Here is a 12,878-nt window from a genome sequence, read left to right as displayed (position 1 = left end):
AAAAAAGAACAAAGGAAATTACTTACATTGCCCCCCCCAAAATCCGTGCTTTTCTGAAAAGTATAGCTGTCACATTCCTTTTTTTGGTCAAGAAGATACTCTCAGGTGCACTTTTGGTCCAGTTTCTATGCTATAAACATTCTACTTTTCTGCCTAGATGTCTGAGAAGGAAAAAAAAGTATGTTACATTTAAGAAAACAAGAGATTTTTAAATGATCTGAAGAATAGCATGCAGACAAATACAATAAGGAACTCTAGTTCTAAGAATAAATGATAATTACTTGGAAAATGGAATTTACCTGGCTCACTCAGCTGCAATGACTGCACAAAAAGCCCTTTTAAAAAGAATGGAAGGAAAGAAGAAAGAAATAAAATGAGGACATCTAAGAAAAAGTGTATTTGGTAAAAAGGAACAGATCAAATGCTACCTTTTCAGTTTAGCTTCTAGGCTTGTACAGCAAAATCTCTCTATTACACAAGTCTGCATAATTGTGTTGGTAGGAACAAGCTGATTTCAAGCTGACCACCAAAGAGCAAACAGAATCAACTAAGTGACATTTAAAACTTGCTGTCTTGAATGCTCTTTGGACTGTGCTTCAGGAACAGTAGCCAAGGGAATAGTAGACATGGAACAACATCTAAGGACTAGGAACAGGTGACTTTCAGGGCCCACATCCATTGCAATGTCTTTCTCATCATCCTTCACCTTGTATTTTATTTCTTGGGCTGTATTAGGATCAGCTGATGATCCATAAAGGTAACTCTTGCTGTTAAAGACCCAAAGTGTCTCGAATTTTGGTGCATAGATTAAGAACAGATCCCACCTCCCCCCCATTCTGCTCCTGCCCTACCCATTTTTAATTAGATCGTAGTATTTGGCCTTATATTAATATTGATGTTTTAGTGTATATAATTTTTATCTTTTATAATTGTAAGCCGCTCAGAATTACCCTGTAGTAAGATGGGCGGCCAATAATTTAAATAAACCAACAAACAAATGCCTCTTTGAGTAAAGAAATGTAAAGAGTCCCCAAGTAGTTAATCACAGTTGTTCGTGCTAAATTATGGTCCCAGGCAGTTTCTGACAAATCAAACATATGATTAGATCTGAGTTACTGTCTGTCAGAGTTGCATATATTAATGTATATGCACTAAGAATAAAAGGAGAGCATTTACAATTTCATTCTGCATTTAGATGCCCATCTACTTTATATTACAGTTCTTGAAAGGAAGGACATATGAGACCATGTAGCAGGAAAATTAAAACCTCCCTGGCAATAAAACAGATTGGCATATCCATAAACTGTGAGCATACAAAATCCCACAGTAATGGTCCAGAAATATCTTTTTTGTTTAAAAGTCCAGACAAGGGCATATGAAGTGAACTGAAGTACAAACATCCTTGGCTTCCAGTTTCATTCTTTTTTCTGCTTTTTAGAGCGGCCCCTTTGTACACGAGATTCAACACTTTTACAATCTTTGTGATTCTGTAGAGCTTAAATGGTGGTAACTTTCTTCATGAAAGATCATCAGTGGATTTCTTTAACTGTCAGGCTGTCAGGTGAGGCTTTCCACAATGGAAGAGAAAAGCCCATTCCTTGTGGGATAAGTTGTCAGCTTTAATTAATTAAGCTTGGAAAGAGATAAGGGAATATTAAAAATATTTAACTGCTAATGCAGGTTCTTATCAGCATCAGGTTTCCAGAAGCAAAAGGTGGCATTGTGGTTTGAATATTTTATCCTGTTAGCGCGTAAAGAGCTAACAAGAAAGCAAACTCTTGGAGGACTTTTTAAAAATGTCCTATACTGTTTTTTCCCCTGAAAAGAGGTTGAAAGAAAAGAATGAAAGTACAAGCTTCCATGTTTTTCTCTTTTAAAAGGGAAAATAATGATTCGAACATTTTTTTTCCAAAAGTTTTTCTCCTAAAAGTTTATTTAAATTATAGTGAAAAGAAATAAACTTGTGAAATTCACTTCAGCTGACATTTAACTTTTTTCTATTTTACTTGGAAGGACAGAAGGAATGTTATGTGTTCCTGCGTATATTTATCATCATACTTTATAGGAGACCTTATTGTTACAGTTGTCACTGTCTTCCTCCTGACAAGTCATAGGACTGTCTTTCTCAGGAAAGTGAAAAATAAGAGGATTCTCTAATTATCCCTCCATTGTTTTCTCCTCTCAATCTATTGCTGGTCACTTGGTGCTCTATGCATTCCTGATCTGCCCACAAACTCTATTCAGTTCAGAAAGGCTCTCATTAAATTTTCAACACTCCATCTTTTCCAGTGTCAAAAAGGCCCTTACTGGAGATCAGCTCCAGAGGAGTGAATTATATATCTATAAATATACCCATAAAACAAAATAGAGGGTAGCCTTCAAAGCCAAAATAGACCTTTTATTTCCCCAGTGATATTGCTAATTTAAAGGAAAGCCCAAGTCTATCAAGCAAATGCCCCAGATTTTAAAATGCTAACTTTAAGAAATATGGAGTGTTGATTTCAAAAAGAAAAAAGAGAAGCAATTTTCACAGGAGCTCTTGGATGTTTGCATTACTAAAGATACCGTTTGTCACCAGACACACCTCAATCCTCTCAGAATGGCTTCTTCATTGTATCTGTTTTATTTTTATCTGGACAAACAGAAGGTGATTTGGCATCATGAATGCAGCAGAAGCCATTATAAGTGCTGCATTCTCTTTCAAACCCCCACACTTTATTGTCACACAATAAATGTGTGTGTTGCCTTCTGCTGGAAACAAAAGCTATCTAGGGAAAAGGAGGAGGCCAGATCTAAGTTTATTAGGTTGAACAATGTCTAGGTAGAGCAACACCTAGAAGTTTAAACAAACTAAATTTGGAACAGGTGCAGATACACGGCTTGTCCCCACTTATATCACAGGGTCAACATCAGTGGTGGGCTGCTGCCGGTTCAGACCAGTTTAGGCGAACCGGTAGTTCTGACATGCCCTACCCACCCACCCTGGCGCTATCACATCCTATATAATAGCTGTGTTTTTGATGCCGTGCACATGTGCAGAAACTCACATTTTCGGTTCCGGCCGAACCGGTTGTTATAACCGGCAGCAGCCTACCACTGGCCAACATACCCTGGCAGTGTGCTTTCTCTATTTTGTCCTCATGACATTGCGTTCTCTCTTACCAATCATGAGTGAGACAGGCTTAAGTAATCCTTAACACTGGAATAAATATGTTAAAGAAGTTAAGATAGTTTTTACCATTGTTATCATATTGCCCAAGAATAGCCTCAAGGTATGTAAAATTTGTTAGGCTTAGCTATTGATTACCTTGAGGTAAGTCAGGTGATGGGCATGGATACGGATTACAATGAGAATAGCCATCTTCAATTCAATCTAGCCCAAGAGTGTGCAACCATGGCAACTTTAAGACTTATAGACATGGGACTATGGGACATGAATATTGAAGTCCACAAGTCTTAAAGTTGCCAAGATTGGATACCTCTGGGTTACTCTAATCAAGGATGAATGCATATACTTCAGCTGAGGAGGAAACTCGCATTCTCTTCTATAAGAATTCCATTTTATGTAGGACTCTGGCCTGACTCTGCATTTTCTCTTGTTAGTCAAATGATTAAGGGTGCTACAATAGCCACTTCTTTCAAATATTACATTGTCTGACTTTGTTCTTTATTAATCCAGCAATTTTTAATTAGTAGCTTGATTCAGCTACTCAATATTTATGTGGGCTGCCTTTAGATTTTCTCGCTATTCCTTTGAGTTTGGGAATTCATATTCTGAATAAATAAGCAATAGGCAGAATAATGAGCAGAATAATAGGAACTGAACATATTAGATTGGTCAGTATAGATGAGTCACATGAAGTACATAAAAATGTATTGACAATACTTCTGAGGCCAGGAGGTAAACTGGTGCATTTGGCATTCATAAGCATTCCCCTTCCTAACCAAGTACTTGGAAATCACATCTCTCTTCTTACTATACATTTAACAAGGGTGTCAAACTGGTGGCCCATGGTCTGGATGCATCACACACAGGCCACATGCACACCAGCTCCGCAAAGGGAAAAAAGTCACGAAATGTCACGTGACGGCAACGCGATGCCATGAGTTTGACACCCATGCCATACAAAGACCTGCATTAAAATGGGAATTTGAATAAGTTTCTATAGATATAGAGAATTCATTGGATCCTTAACCAAAACGTAACATATGGAGAGCAAGTTTTGTGCAGTGGTGAAGATGGCAGCCTAGAAACCAGGAGATTGTGAATGCTAGTCCACCTTAGATATGAAAGCCGGCTGGATGACTTTAGGCCAGTCAACTCTCTCTCAGCCTAACTCACAACGCAGTGTTCTTGTGGAGAAAATTGGAGGAGGAAAGAGTATTAGATACGTTCATGAACTTGAGTTGCTATAAAGTAGAATAAAAATAAATAAATAATAAATTAAAAGAAAAATATTCAATTCAGTATCTCCCAGCATCATTTTGGTCTTGGTTTCCTTGTCCTGAGTGCCTCTCAGTCCTTTGAGGTAGTCCAGGCAGGAAACCAAAAACATGAGTACAGGGTGCAGTAACAGAATTTTGCAAGTCTGAAAGCATTTTTCCTGCTCCGCTCCCTTTACTTTCTAGAGCAGTAGTCTCCAACCTTGGCAACTTTAAGACTTGTGAATTTCAACTCCCAGAATTCCTCAGCCAGATTTGCTTCAATTCTAGGAGTTGAAGTCCACAAGTCTTAAAGTTGCCAAGGTTGGAGACCCCTGATCTGGAGACTCTTTTGAGACACTTTCCCTCTTCCCTCCTTTGGAGTCAGATTTTATATATCAGACCATTTTATAGGCTATGACTATTTTTCTTGTTTCCCAAAGTTATTGTAGCCCATTACAGTTCCCCAGACATCATGAAAATCTCTTGAACTTGCCCCTGCTTTGGCTGCTATGATGTTACCAAATTTTATAAAATTACTTTTAGACATTCTTTCTCTATGTTAGTGCAACTCCAATATTCTCCCCCACTCTGCCAACCTGAATTATTACGAAACTGGCCTCTCTTTTTTGCCTGTCAAGCTAGTTCTCTGACTGTAAGCATCAATGACAAGATAAAAGAAAAAATAGCTATTAATAATATAGCACACTGAAATGAAATCAACCGTTAAAATGAAATTTTTGATTTTTTAGATCAGAATCTTACAATCATCTTTGCACCTTATTGCAAAACAGCCAAGGTTTCCAAACTCTATTCTCAGTCTAAAAAAGAAGAGTTGTCTTTCCCACCAGCCTTGGGTAGGTGACATTTCGGCTGTGCACTAAATTCTTTATAAAAATCAGAAAGTTTCATAACAAAGGCACTTCAGATGCTTTAGACAGGCAATTAAGAACTCACAATCTTAAAACTTCAATCCTAAATCACAGATGGCATAATTAAGGAGAGATAAATGCCATTATATAATGCTGGCTAAATTGCATTCCCAATAGACCTTGAATAATGCTAGGGAACTTTCAGGAGTCAAAACATTGCTTGATTCCATGTTAACTTTCCCTGTATATAAATGCCTGTATATAAATCTAAGGATCTAAACAAATGAGGGTACCAAGTTGACTTTTTCTGGCTCTGGAAGTTAAGGAGACCTAGAATTGATTAGTACATAGGGTGGGAAACTCCCAGAGCTGTAGACTAGACTGAAAAATTGAAAAATATTCCAGAAAACAATAGCAAGCCCCTTTGTAGTGCTATAGAATATGAGAAAACTACATGGATAGATTAATGAATTCACCAGCAGTGAAGCTCAAATGAAAGAAAATGACTTTTTGGCAAATTGAGAAAGTTTGTCAATTCTTAACAATAGACTAACTATCTGGGCAGCAATGAAAATCAAAAAGAGATAATAATAGGTTGAAACAATAGCAGCAATTAAATGAAATAATTGCTCAGTATAGGAAGATTCAAACAAGAACCTCCACTGTTAAGAACTAAGCTTTTCCAGCAGTTCCAAAATAGCTTCTTTGCATATGATTACTGCATTTTCAGCAAGGAAAAATATATGTTCTCTTCGGAAACAATACCATTTGCTTTATAGACTATTTCTAGTTGGATTTAAATATTTTGAACTAGGAAGGCTCAGTTATGTACTGAGTGACATACTGGGTATATCTCCTTCCCTCTCAAAAAACAATATTATGTAAATCATGTCATTACTGCACACCCAACCAATTAAGGTTACTGAGAATTTAGTGCCTTTGAATCAGTGGAGCAAGTTAATTGAGAATAGCTTAACATACAGTACATTTGTTTCAGTTGAATTTTATTGATGATACTAGGTTGGGGTGTCCAATTTGCATTGGTTACAAGTATTTCAAATCAGGGGTGGGCTTCAAAAATTTTAGCTGGGGTTCTCTGCCCAGTTGCTGGGTAGGCATGGCCATGGTGGGCCATGCCTATTTGGCCTCCTGCACCATGACGGGGGACGTTTTTGCCCTCCCTGGTCTTCGGAGGTTTTTCTCAAGCCTCCGGGAGGGTGAAAATGACCTACCCAGGCTCCGGAGGCCCTCTGGAGGCCGGTAATGGGCCTGTTTCCGTCCTTCCTGAACTTCCGGTAGGCCTGTTTTTCACCCTCCCCAAGCCTCCGTGCATGCCCTGCCCTTACCTGCATCCAAAGCGGGCCACGTGGGGACTCCTGGGAGGGGCGGGGTGGGAGGGGCCAGCCAGGAGTGGGATTTGGGGGTTCTCCGAACTGCACAGAATCTTAGCTAGAGATTCTCCTGAACCCCTGCGAACTCCAGCAGCCCACCCCTGTTCCAAATTAAGATTTCCTTGCTTGGTCAAAGGTTTTGCAGAAATCAAGATATAGTGCATCTGGTAATCACCACATGCTGCTTTCAGATCTATCCCTTTATGATCCACACAAGAATCTGCCAGGACATTTTTATCATTCCCTGGAAGCTTCTTTTTTCTTTTTTTGGCCCATCTGATTTAAATCCATTTTCTAGGATTTTTCAAGCTATTTCATAAAACTGTGGTCAGACAGTTGAATTCCTTTAATTCTTAGGATGCAGTTCATTCTGAAGATTTAAATTTATTTGAAGTATATAGGTATTGCTGATTATTTTTTGGTCACTCTTAAAGATAAATCTTGCCCCTTTACCTTCTTCTAACAATTTATTAGTACACACATTCTTTTCTTCAACAAGAATATCCAACAAATTCTATGCAGCCCTGATTATGAAAGAAGTAGCAGCGATGGTAGAAGAATTTCCATTTGGCTACATGGAGCATTTTTAAATGGATGCAACCTTCCAGGTTCTTGGGAGATGTGAATGGACATTTTATTTGACTAATTGCAGTTATTTGAGTTACACACTGATCTTAAAGTGCACCTGATTGGTATCTTTTTGTTTGCTTCTTCACTTGATCAATTCTAAATTTTAAAAGTGAGATAGCCTTTTAATGGCCTGAGTTGTGATATGGTTAACCTTAAAATAGCTTGGGTGTAAACAAGGCTCAGTTCATATTTGTATTGGGATCTTTTCGGACTCCAAAGACTATTGGATAGACAAGAAAATTAACAGATGTCCCCAAATAGGCCAATATCAAGCTTCTTCTGTAATGCTGCTAATAAATTGCACAGATATGTTCATGGAGTCTTCAAGAAGTTAGCATGAGTGGAGGGACATTTTACTTTTAAAATCTTTCATATGTTGTGAATTAAAACAAAAGCGTGAAGATAATTCTAACTAACTAGCTATTATAATGAAACATGCATTTACTGAAAAGTCTTCAAATATTACATTGAACAGAAGAAATATATGATGTTAGTATTCAGCAAGTCAGTCTGAGAGTATCTTCAACAACCAATTAAATACATCCTGTCTTTGAAAAGTTGCAAGGGAGGGAAACTACATCCAAATATTGGGGGAGGGGAGTATATTTACAAAAATGTAGAGCCCTTTTGTTGAGAGAGAAACTGCTAGTTTCATGCAGCTGTCCACGTATATGTGCAGGTTTATACACTCAGGTTTTGAGACAGGTGAGGTGAATATCACATCTTGCATTGCATTCAAGATGAACTAACCTTTTCCTTTTTTCTTTTCTTCTGTCCAGGAGGTGAATTAGTTATCCCTCTTCTTGTAGAAGACCCTTTAGATATCTCTCCTATTACTACTCGTGCACCTTTCATTACACTCCCCACTACCTTCCGTCCCCTCCTCACCATTATTGAGACCACCAAAGATTCCCTGTCCATGACCTCTGAGGCGGGGTTACCTTGCTTGTCGGACCAAGGCAGCGATGGTTGTGATGATGATGGCTTGGTGATATCTGGGTATGGCTCAGGGGAAACTTTTGACTCTAACCTACCCCCTACTGATGATGAAGATTTTTACACCACCTTCTCCTTGGTAACAGATAAAAGTCTTTCCACTTCAATCTTCGAAGGTGGCTACAAAGCACACGCACCCAAGTGGGAAGCCAAGGACTTTAGACCTAACAAAGTCTCCGAAACTGGTAGGACTACTATCACAGCTTTGTCCCCTGAGCTGATCCGCTCCACAGCTTCGTCCTCGACTGGGATGGTGCCCAAATTGCCAGCTGGCAACATGAATAACCGTGACCTCAAACCCCAGCCTGATATAGTCTTGCTTCCGTTGCCCACTGCCTATGAGCTAGACAGCACAAAACTGAAGAGCCCGCTAATAACTTCCCCCATGTTCCGTAATGTGCCCACAGCAAACCCCACGGAGCCAGGAATCAGACGGGTTCCGGGGGCCTCAGAGGTGGTCCGTGAGTCGAGCAGCACAACGGGAATGGTCGTCGGCATTGTAGCTGCTGCTGCCCTCTGCATCCTGATCCTCCTGTATGCCATGTACAAGTACAGGAACAGGGACGAAGGGTCCTATCAGGTGGATGAGACGCGTAACTACATCAGCAACTCAGCCCAGAGCAATGGCACGCTCATGAAGGAGAAGCAGCAGAGTTCAAAGAGCGGCCACAAGAAACAGAAAAACAAGGACAAAGAATATTATGTTTAAAAACAAAAAAATATATTTATATATAAATATATAAATATTGAATGAGCTATAACTGAACCAAAACTGTTGCAGCCAACGAGATTGGGAGAAACCGTCTGCGGTTTAAAACCAATGTTGAGCATAAACATTTCAGTCGTTGACTGCTAAGTTTTCAAATCACTGCTTGGAGTCCCCAAACTCTGCCCTCCTGTATTATAAAGCACATATAGTGTTCAGAAGAAGGCCTCCCCAGCATATCCATGTTGGCAGACTTAAAAGCCTTCCGAGTTCCTCCTCAGCTGAACTGTTCTGCAAGGGCAGAAGACTTCACGGCTTACTTGTTTCGTATCGCCAAGTGAGTCTTTAATGATGTTCACAATCTTTGACTGTACTCTATTTTTTTTCAGTTTATTATTTTAAAAAATAACAAAAAAAAAACAGAAAAAGAAAAAAAGTGGAAATGTTAGAAACAAAACAGAACAACTGATCTGGCCATGTCCAGCCTGAGTATCATTTTTCAAGATGTGAGGGGGAAAGAAATAGTAATACTAATAATAAAAAATGGTTTGGGGTTTTCATTATATTTTTTGTCTGAGTTTTTTTCATTTTCTGTGAGAGGTTTTGGGAGAATGAGCCAGGACATAAGTCAAGAAGAAATCTTGGGGAAAATATACTAAATAAAGACTGTTGCCATATATGAACTCAAGTTCTATCCACAGTGTTTGCTCTACATATCAGGTTGTGTTGTCTCTTGAATCTGTTGTCTGCAGTAAGTTGTTAACATAAAAAAGAAAGGTGAGGAAGAGGCAGTGATGGTGATCATGCCGAAAATGATGGTCATGGGAAATTGAACAATCCCAGATACTGGCTCTAGTTATTTGTAAGCAAAGTCATAAGAGGATAACAGTTTCTTCTTTGACTAGAAACCCCTAGCCATGACTGACTACCATTTGCTCAACTATGGGGAAAAAATAACAACATCAAAATCAAACCAAAAGTAATTATTTCCAATTGAATAGTCCAAGCATAAATAAGGGAGCCATTGTCTGGTTCTTTGGCTGAGGACATTGTATGAATGCAAAGAGTAGTGATCAACTGAATAAAGTCTTTAGAAAGATTATGGAGTTTGTCTTGTGACAAAAACACATGTCACACAAGCCAAAAAATGTCACGGAGGAATTCAAAATAGGGACTGTGCTTTAAAAACAAAACAGAACCATGATGGTATGTTTCATATGTAACAATTTAATTTTGTAGATTGACATTTTTGATTCGCTGTCCTTCCATTTGCCCTATGCTCCCTATCCCTTGACTTTTATATGAAAGAAGATAAATTTAAAAAGTCCTTATGACACACAGAAAAAATAAAGGAGCTTATTAATAGTATAATATATATATAAATAAATAAATATAAATATATATATATATACAGACACAGATATATTTATCATGGTATGTTTGATGGGATGACTGGAACTGAAATGCTGTTAAAATCTTAATATGAAATGAGACTGTTGTAAAGAAAAAATGTTTTTACAAAACAGCAAAAATCTAAATTTTAAAAATGTGAACAGAGTGTGCATTTTAACCTTGTCACAGTTACCTGTGTCAAAAAGAAAAACAATTTTCAGATAAGAATAATTTTTTGTTTACATATTTTACTACATTTTTTTTTTTTGGCTGGTGTAATTTCTAGATGGGTACCCTAATGTACATAAAATGCTCTGAGATTTCATTGAGTTGTTGATTATATTCAGTGTACTTAATTGTTGGATTGTTTCTTTTTCTTTCTTTTTTTTAATCTCTTCCATTTTTTTTAAAGAGCAACTTACTGTACAGTAAAAATAATCAACTGGTGTTTTCTGGCCACAAATATCATGTGCAAAAAATAACAATAATAAATAAAATCAAACAAGGAAGACAGCGAGATTGATAGAAACAGGGAAAACATAAAACTTAGAGGACTCTGGCAAATTAAAAAAAATGTACAATTTTCCTGTGTACAGATGAAATCTAATCAGCTGTTTAGGTTTAGAAATCTACTCTTGCTGGTGTTTATAAGTCGCATGAATCTTTGAAGACGTGTTATCTAATGCACACACGCACATGGGAACAATAAAAAGAAGGCAGCCTTCTCATATGCTTTGAGAAGAGGCTTACCTGGCTAACAAATCTTTTTGGTGTGTGTGAGGTTTGTTTTGTTTTCTTTGGTTTAATTTTTAATTTTTTTACACTACAACAGAGTAAGAAAGAAAGAAAGAGAGCGAGAAAGCCTGGTTTTTAAAAGGTGAAAGAATGACTTTCAACAGCCTCACTGGCCAAACATATATGGAGTTGATTATATCTTGATGTCTGTAAAAGATTGCTGCTGTTCTTGGAGTCTTGTGAAATGATTTTCTGCTTTTTTCTTTTTCTTTAGGAAAACCCACTTTTCTTTTCTTCTCTCTGTTTGTTTGGGACAGATTTTGGGGAACATGTGCATTTCTGTCTGGAAGCTTCTCTCATTTCACTATTATTTTCTGAACAGAACTGTGAAGATTTTTGTTAACGTTATTGTGCTGTTATCTCTCACTTTTGTTTCCTTTCTTCTCTCCATCCTTTCTTTTTTTCCCCCGATTCTTTTCTTTTCATAATTGCCTTTTTGTTCAAGAATATGCTTAGCAATAAAATGTTCTTCCCAAAGCCCTGTTGTTGCTGTGACTTTCTGTCCAAAGAGATAAGGGATTTTCCTTTTTCTTAAGAGATTTGGGTTATAAGAATACTTCAGCTAATTTAACAAGTTTGTTCTGCAAGAGAGCTTAGGGGGGGGGGAGATGCAGGATTGTCACATTTTTAACTTCACAACAAACCTTGGACTAAATTAGTCATTGAGCTTTCTGGGCTAACGACTTCAATCTTTATACCCATTTATACCCACTCTATACTCTAAACCAGGGGTCCCCAAACCCCAGGCTGCAGCCCACCACTGGGCCGAGGCCTATTCGGAACTGGGTCCCACAAGCAGGAGGTCCATATGCACACATGCACGTGAGCTTGATTTGCACAAGCGGCAGACCAGCACCCATGCACATGCGAGCACAGCTCAACTTGCATAAGTTGAGCTGCGTACACATGCACGTTCGTACCAGCCCGCTGCTCGCGTTGAAGTTGAGCTGCAGGTGCACCTGCATACTGGGCCGGTTCTCTCCTCGCTCCCTGGGCAGCAAAGCTTGGGGGCCACTGCTCTAAACCAATGGATCACACTTTTGCTCATATTGTTGGGTTTATGAACAATATCTGGTTCTCAGATACTAGTATATAATAAAAACCAGGAGGGTTTTGTTAATTTGCTCATTTATTGATTGTTTGGATGTGCAAATTTATCAATCGGTTTTCTAGGCATCATTAAAAAAAAAATCCTCAGAATAAAAATATGTAAGACTTTTAAACTCCAGTAAAAAAAACAAAACAACCCGAAGACAGAAAGAAAAAGCAAAGTCAGCACGATAAAAGTAGTCTTTTTAAAAACTAATTTATCAAATTTAGGTACTGCCCCATCTCATTCTTAGAGTTTAAAGAAAAGGTTGATAAAATAGAAGAATACATGATGTAATATTGATGCAATGCATCCATCCATCCAGCCAGCCAAAAAAAAGAAAGCTGTTTAAGTGATTACAAGAACAGAGACTTTAAAAACCTCTGTATTGAAGGCTTAGTATTGAAAGCAAATTGAAAAACCATACACTTAAAGAAAATATACAGTACATGTGAAGATTCTGAAAATGATTTTGGGGTAAATGGAAGGATGGTGCCATGTTCCCAATCTGTTACTTGTTTTATAGCCCTTCAAATCAAGCCAGCACTCTTGATAACATTGCCAAAGTCATCATTCTATACCAG

General features: G+C 38.1%; 1 protein-coding gene across 34 annotated transcripts in view; it reads left to right on the top strand.

The window, feature by feature from the left end:
* The window catches only part of NRXN3 (neurexin 3), a 1,299,896-nt gene extending 1,288,214 nt beyond the window's left edge, over positions 1-11,682 (top strand). For 20 of the 34 annotated variants that reach the window (XM_060687369.2, XM_087873454.1, XM_087873420.1 and 17 more), the window contains one exon: positions 8,095-11,682. In XM_060687369.2, the coding sequence (XP_060543352.2) occupies positions 8,095-9,020 (926 nt within the window). In that variant the 3' untranslated portion in view covers positions 9,021-11,682. The remainder of the gene's footprint in view (positions 1-8,094) is intronic. The other 14 variants (XM_087873463.1, XM_060687385.2, XM_060687384.2 and 11 more) reach the window with 5 other exon arrangements.
* The last annotated feature ends 1,196 nt before the right edge of the window (positions 11,683-12,878 follow it).

The sequence above is a fragment of the Pantherophis guttatus genome, chromosome 1 (genome assembly GCF_059756535.1).
Source record: "Pantherophis guttatus breed Tessera chromosome 1, ASM5975653v1, whole genome shotgun sequence".
Classification (NCBI taxonomy): Eukaryota; Metazoa; Chordata; class Lepidosauria; order Squamata; family Colubridae; genus Pantherophis; species Pantherophis guttatus.
This window is presented reverse-complemented; position numbering and strand designations above follow the sequence as displayed.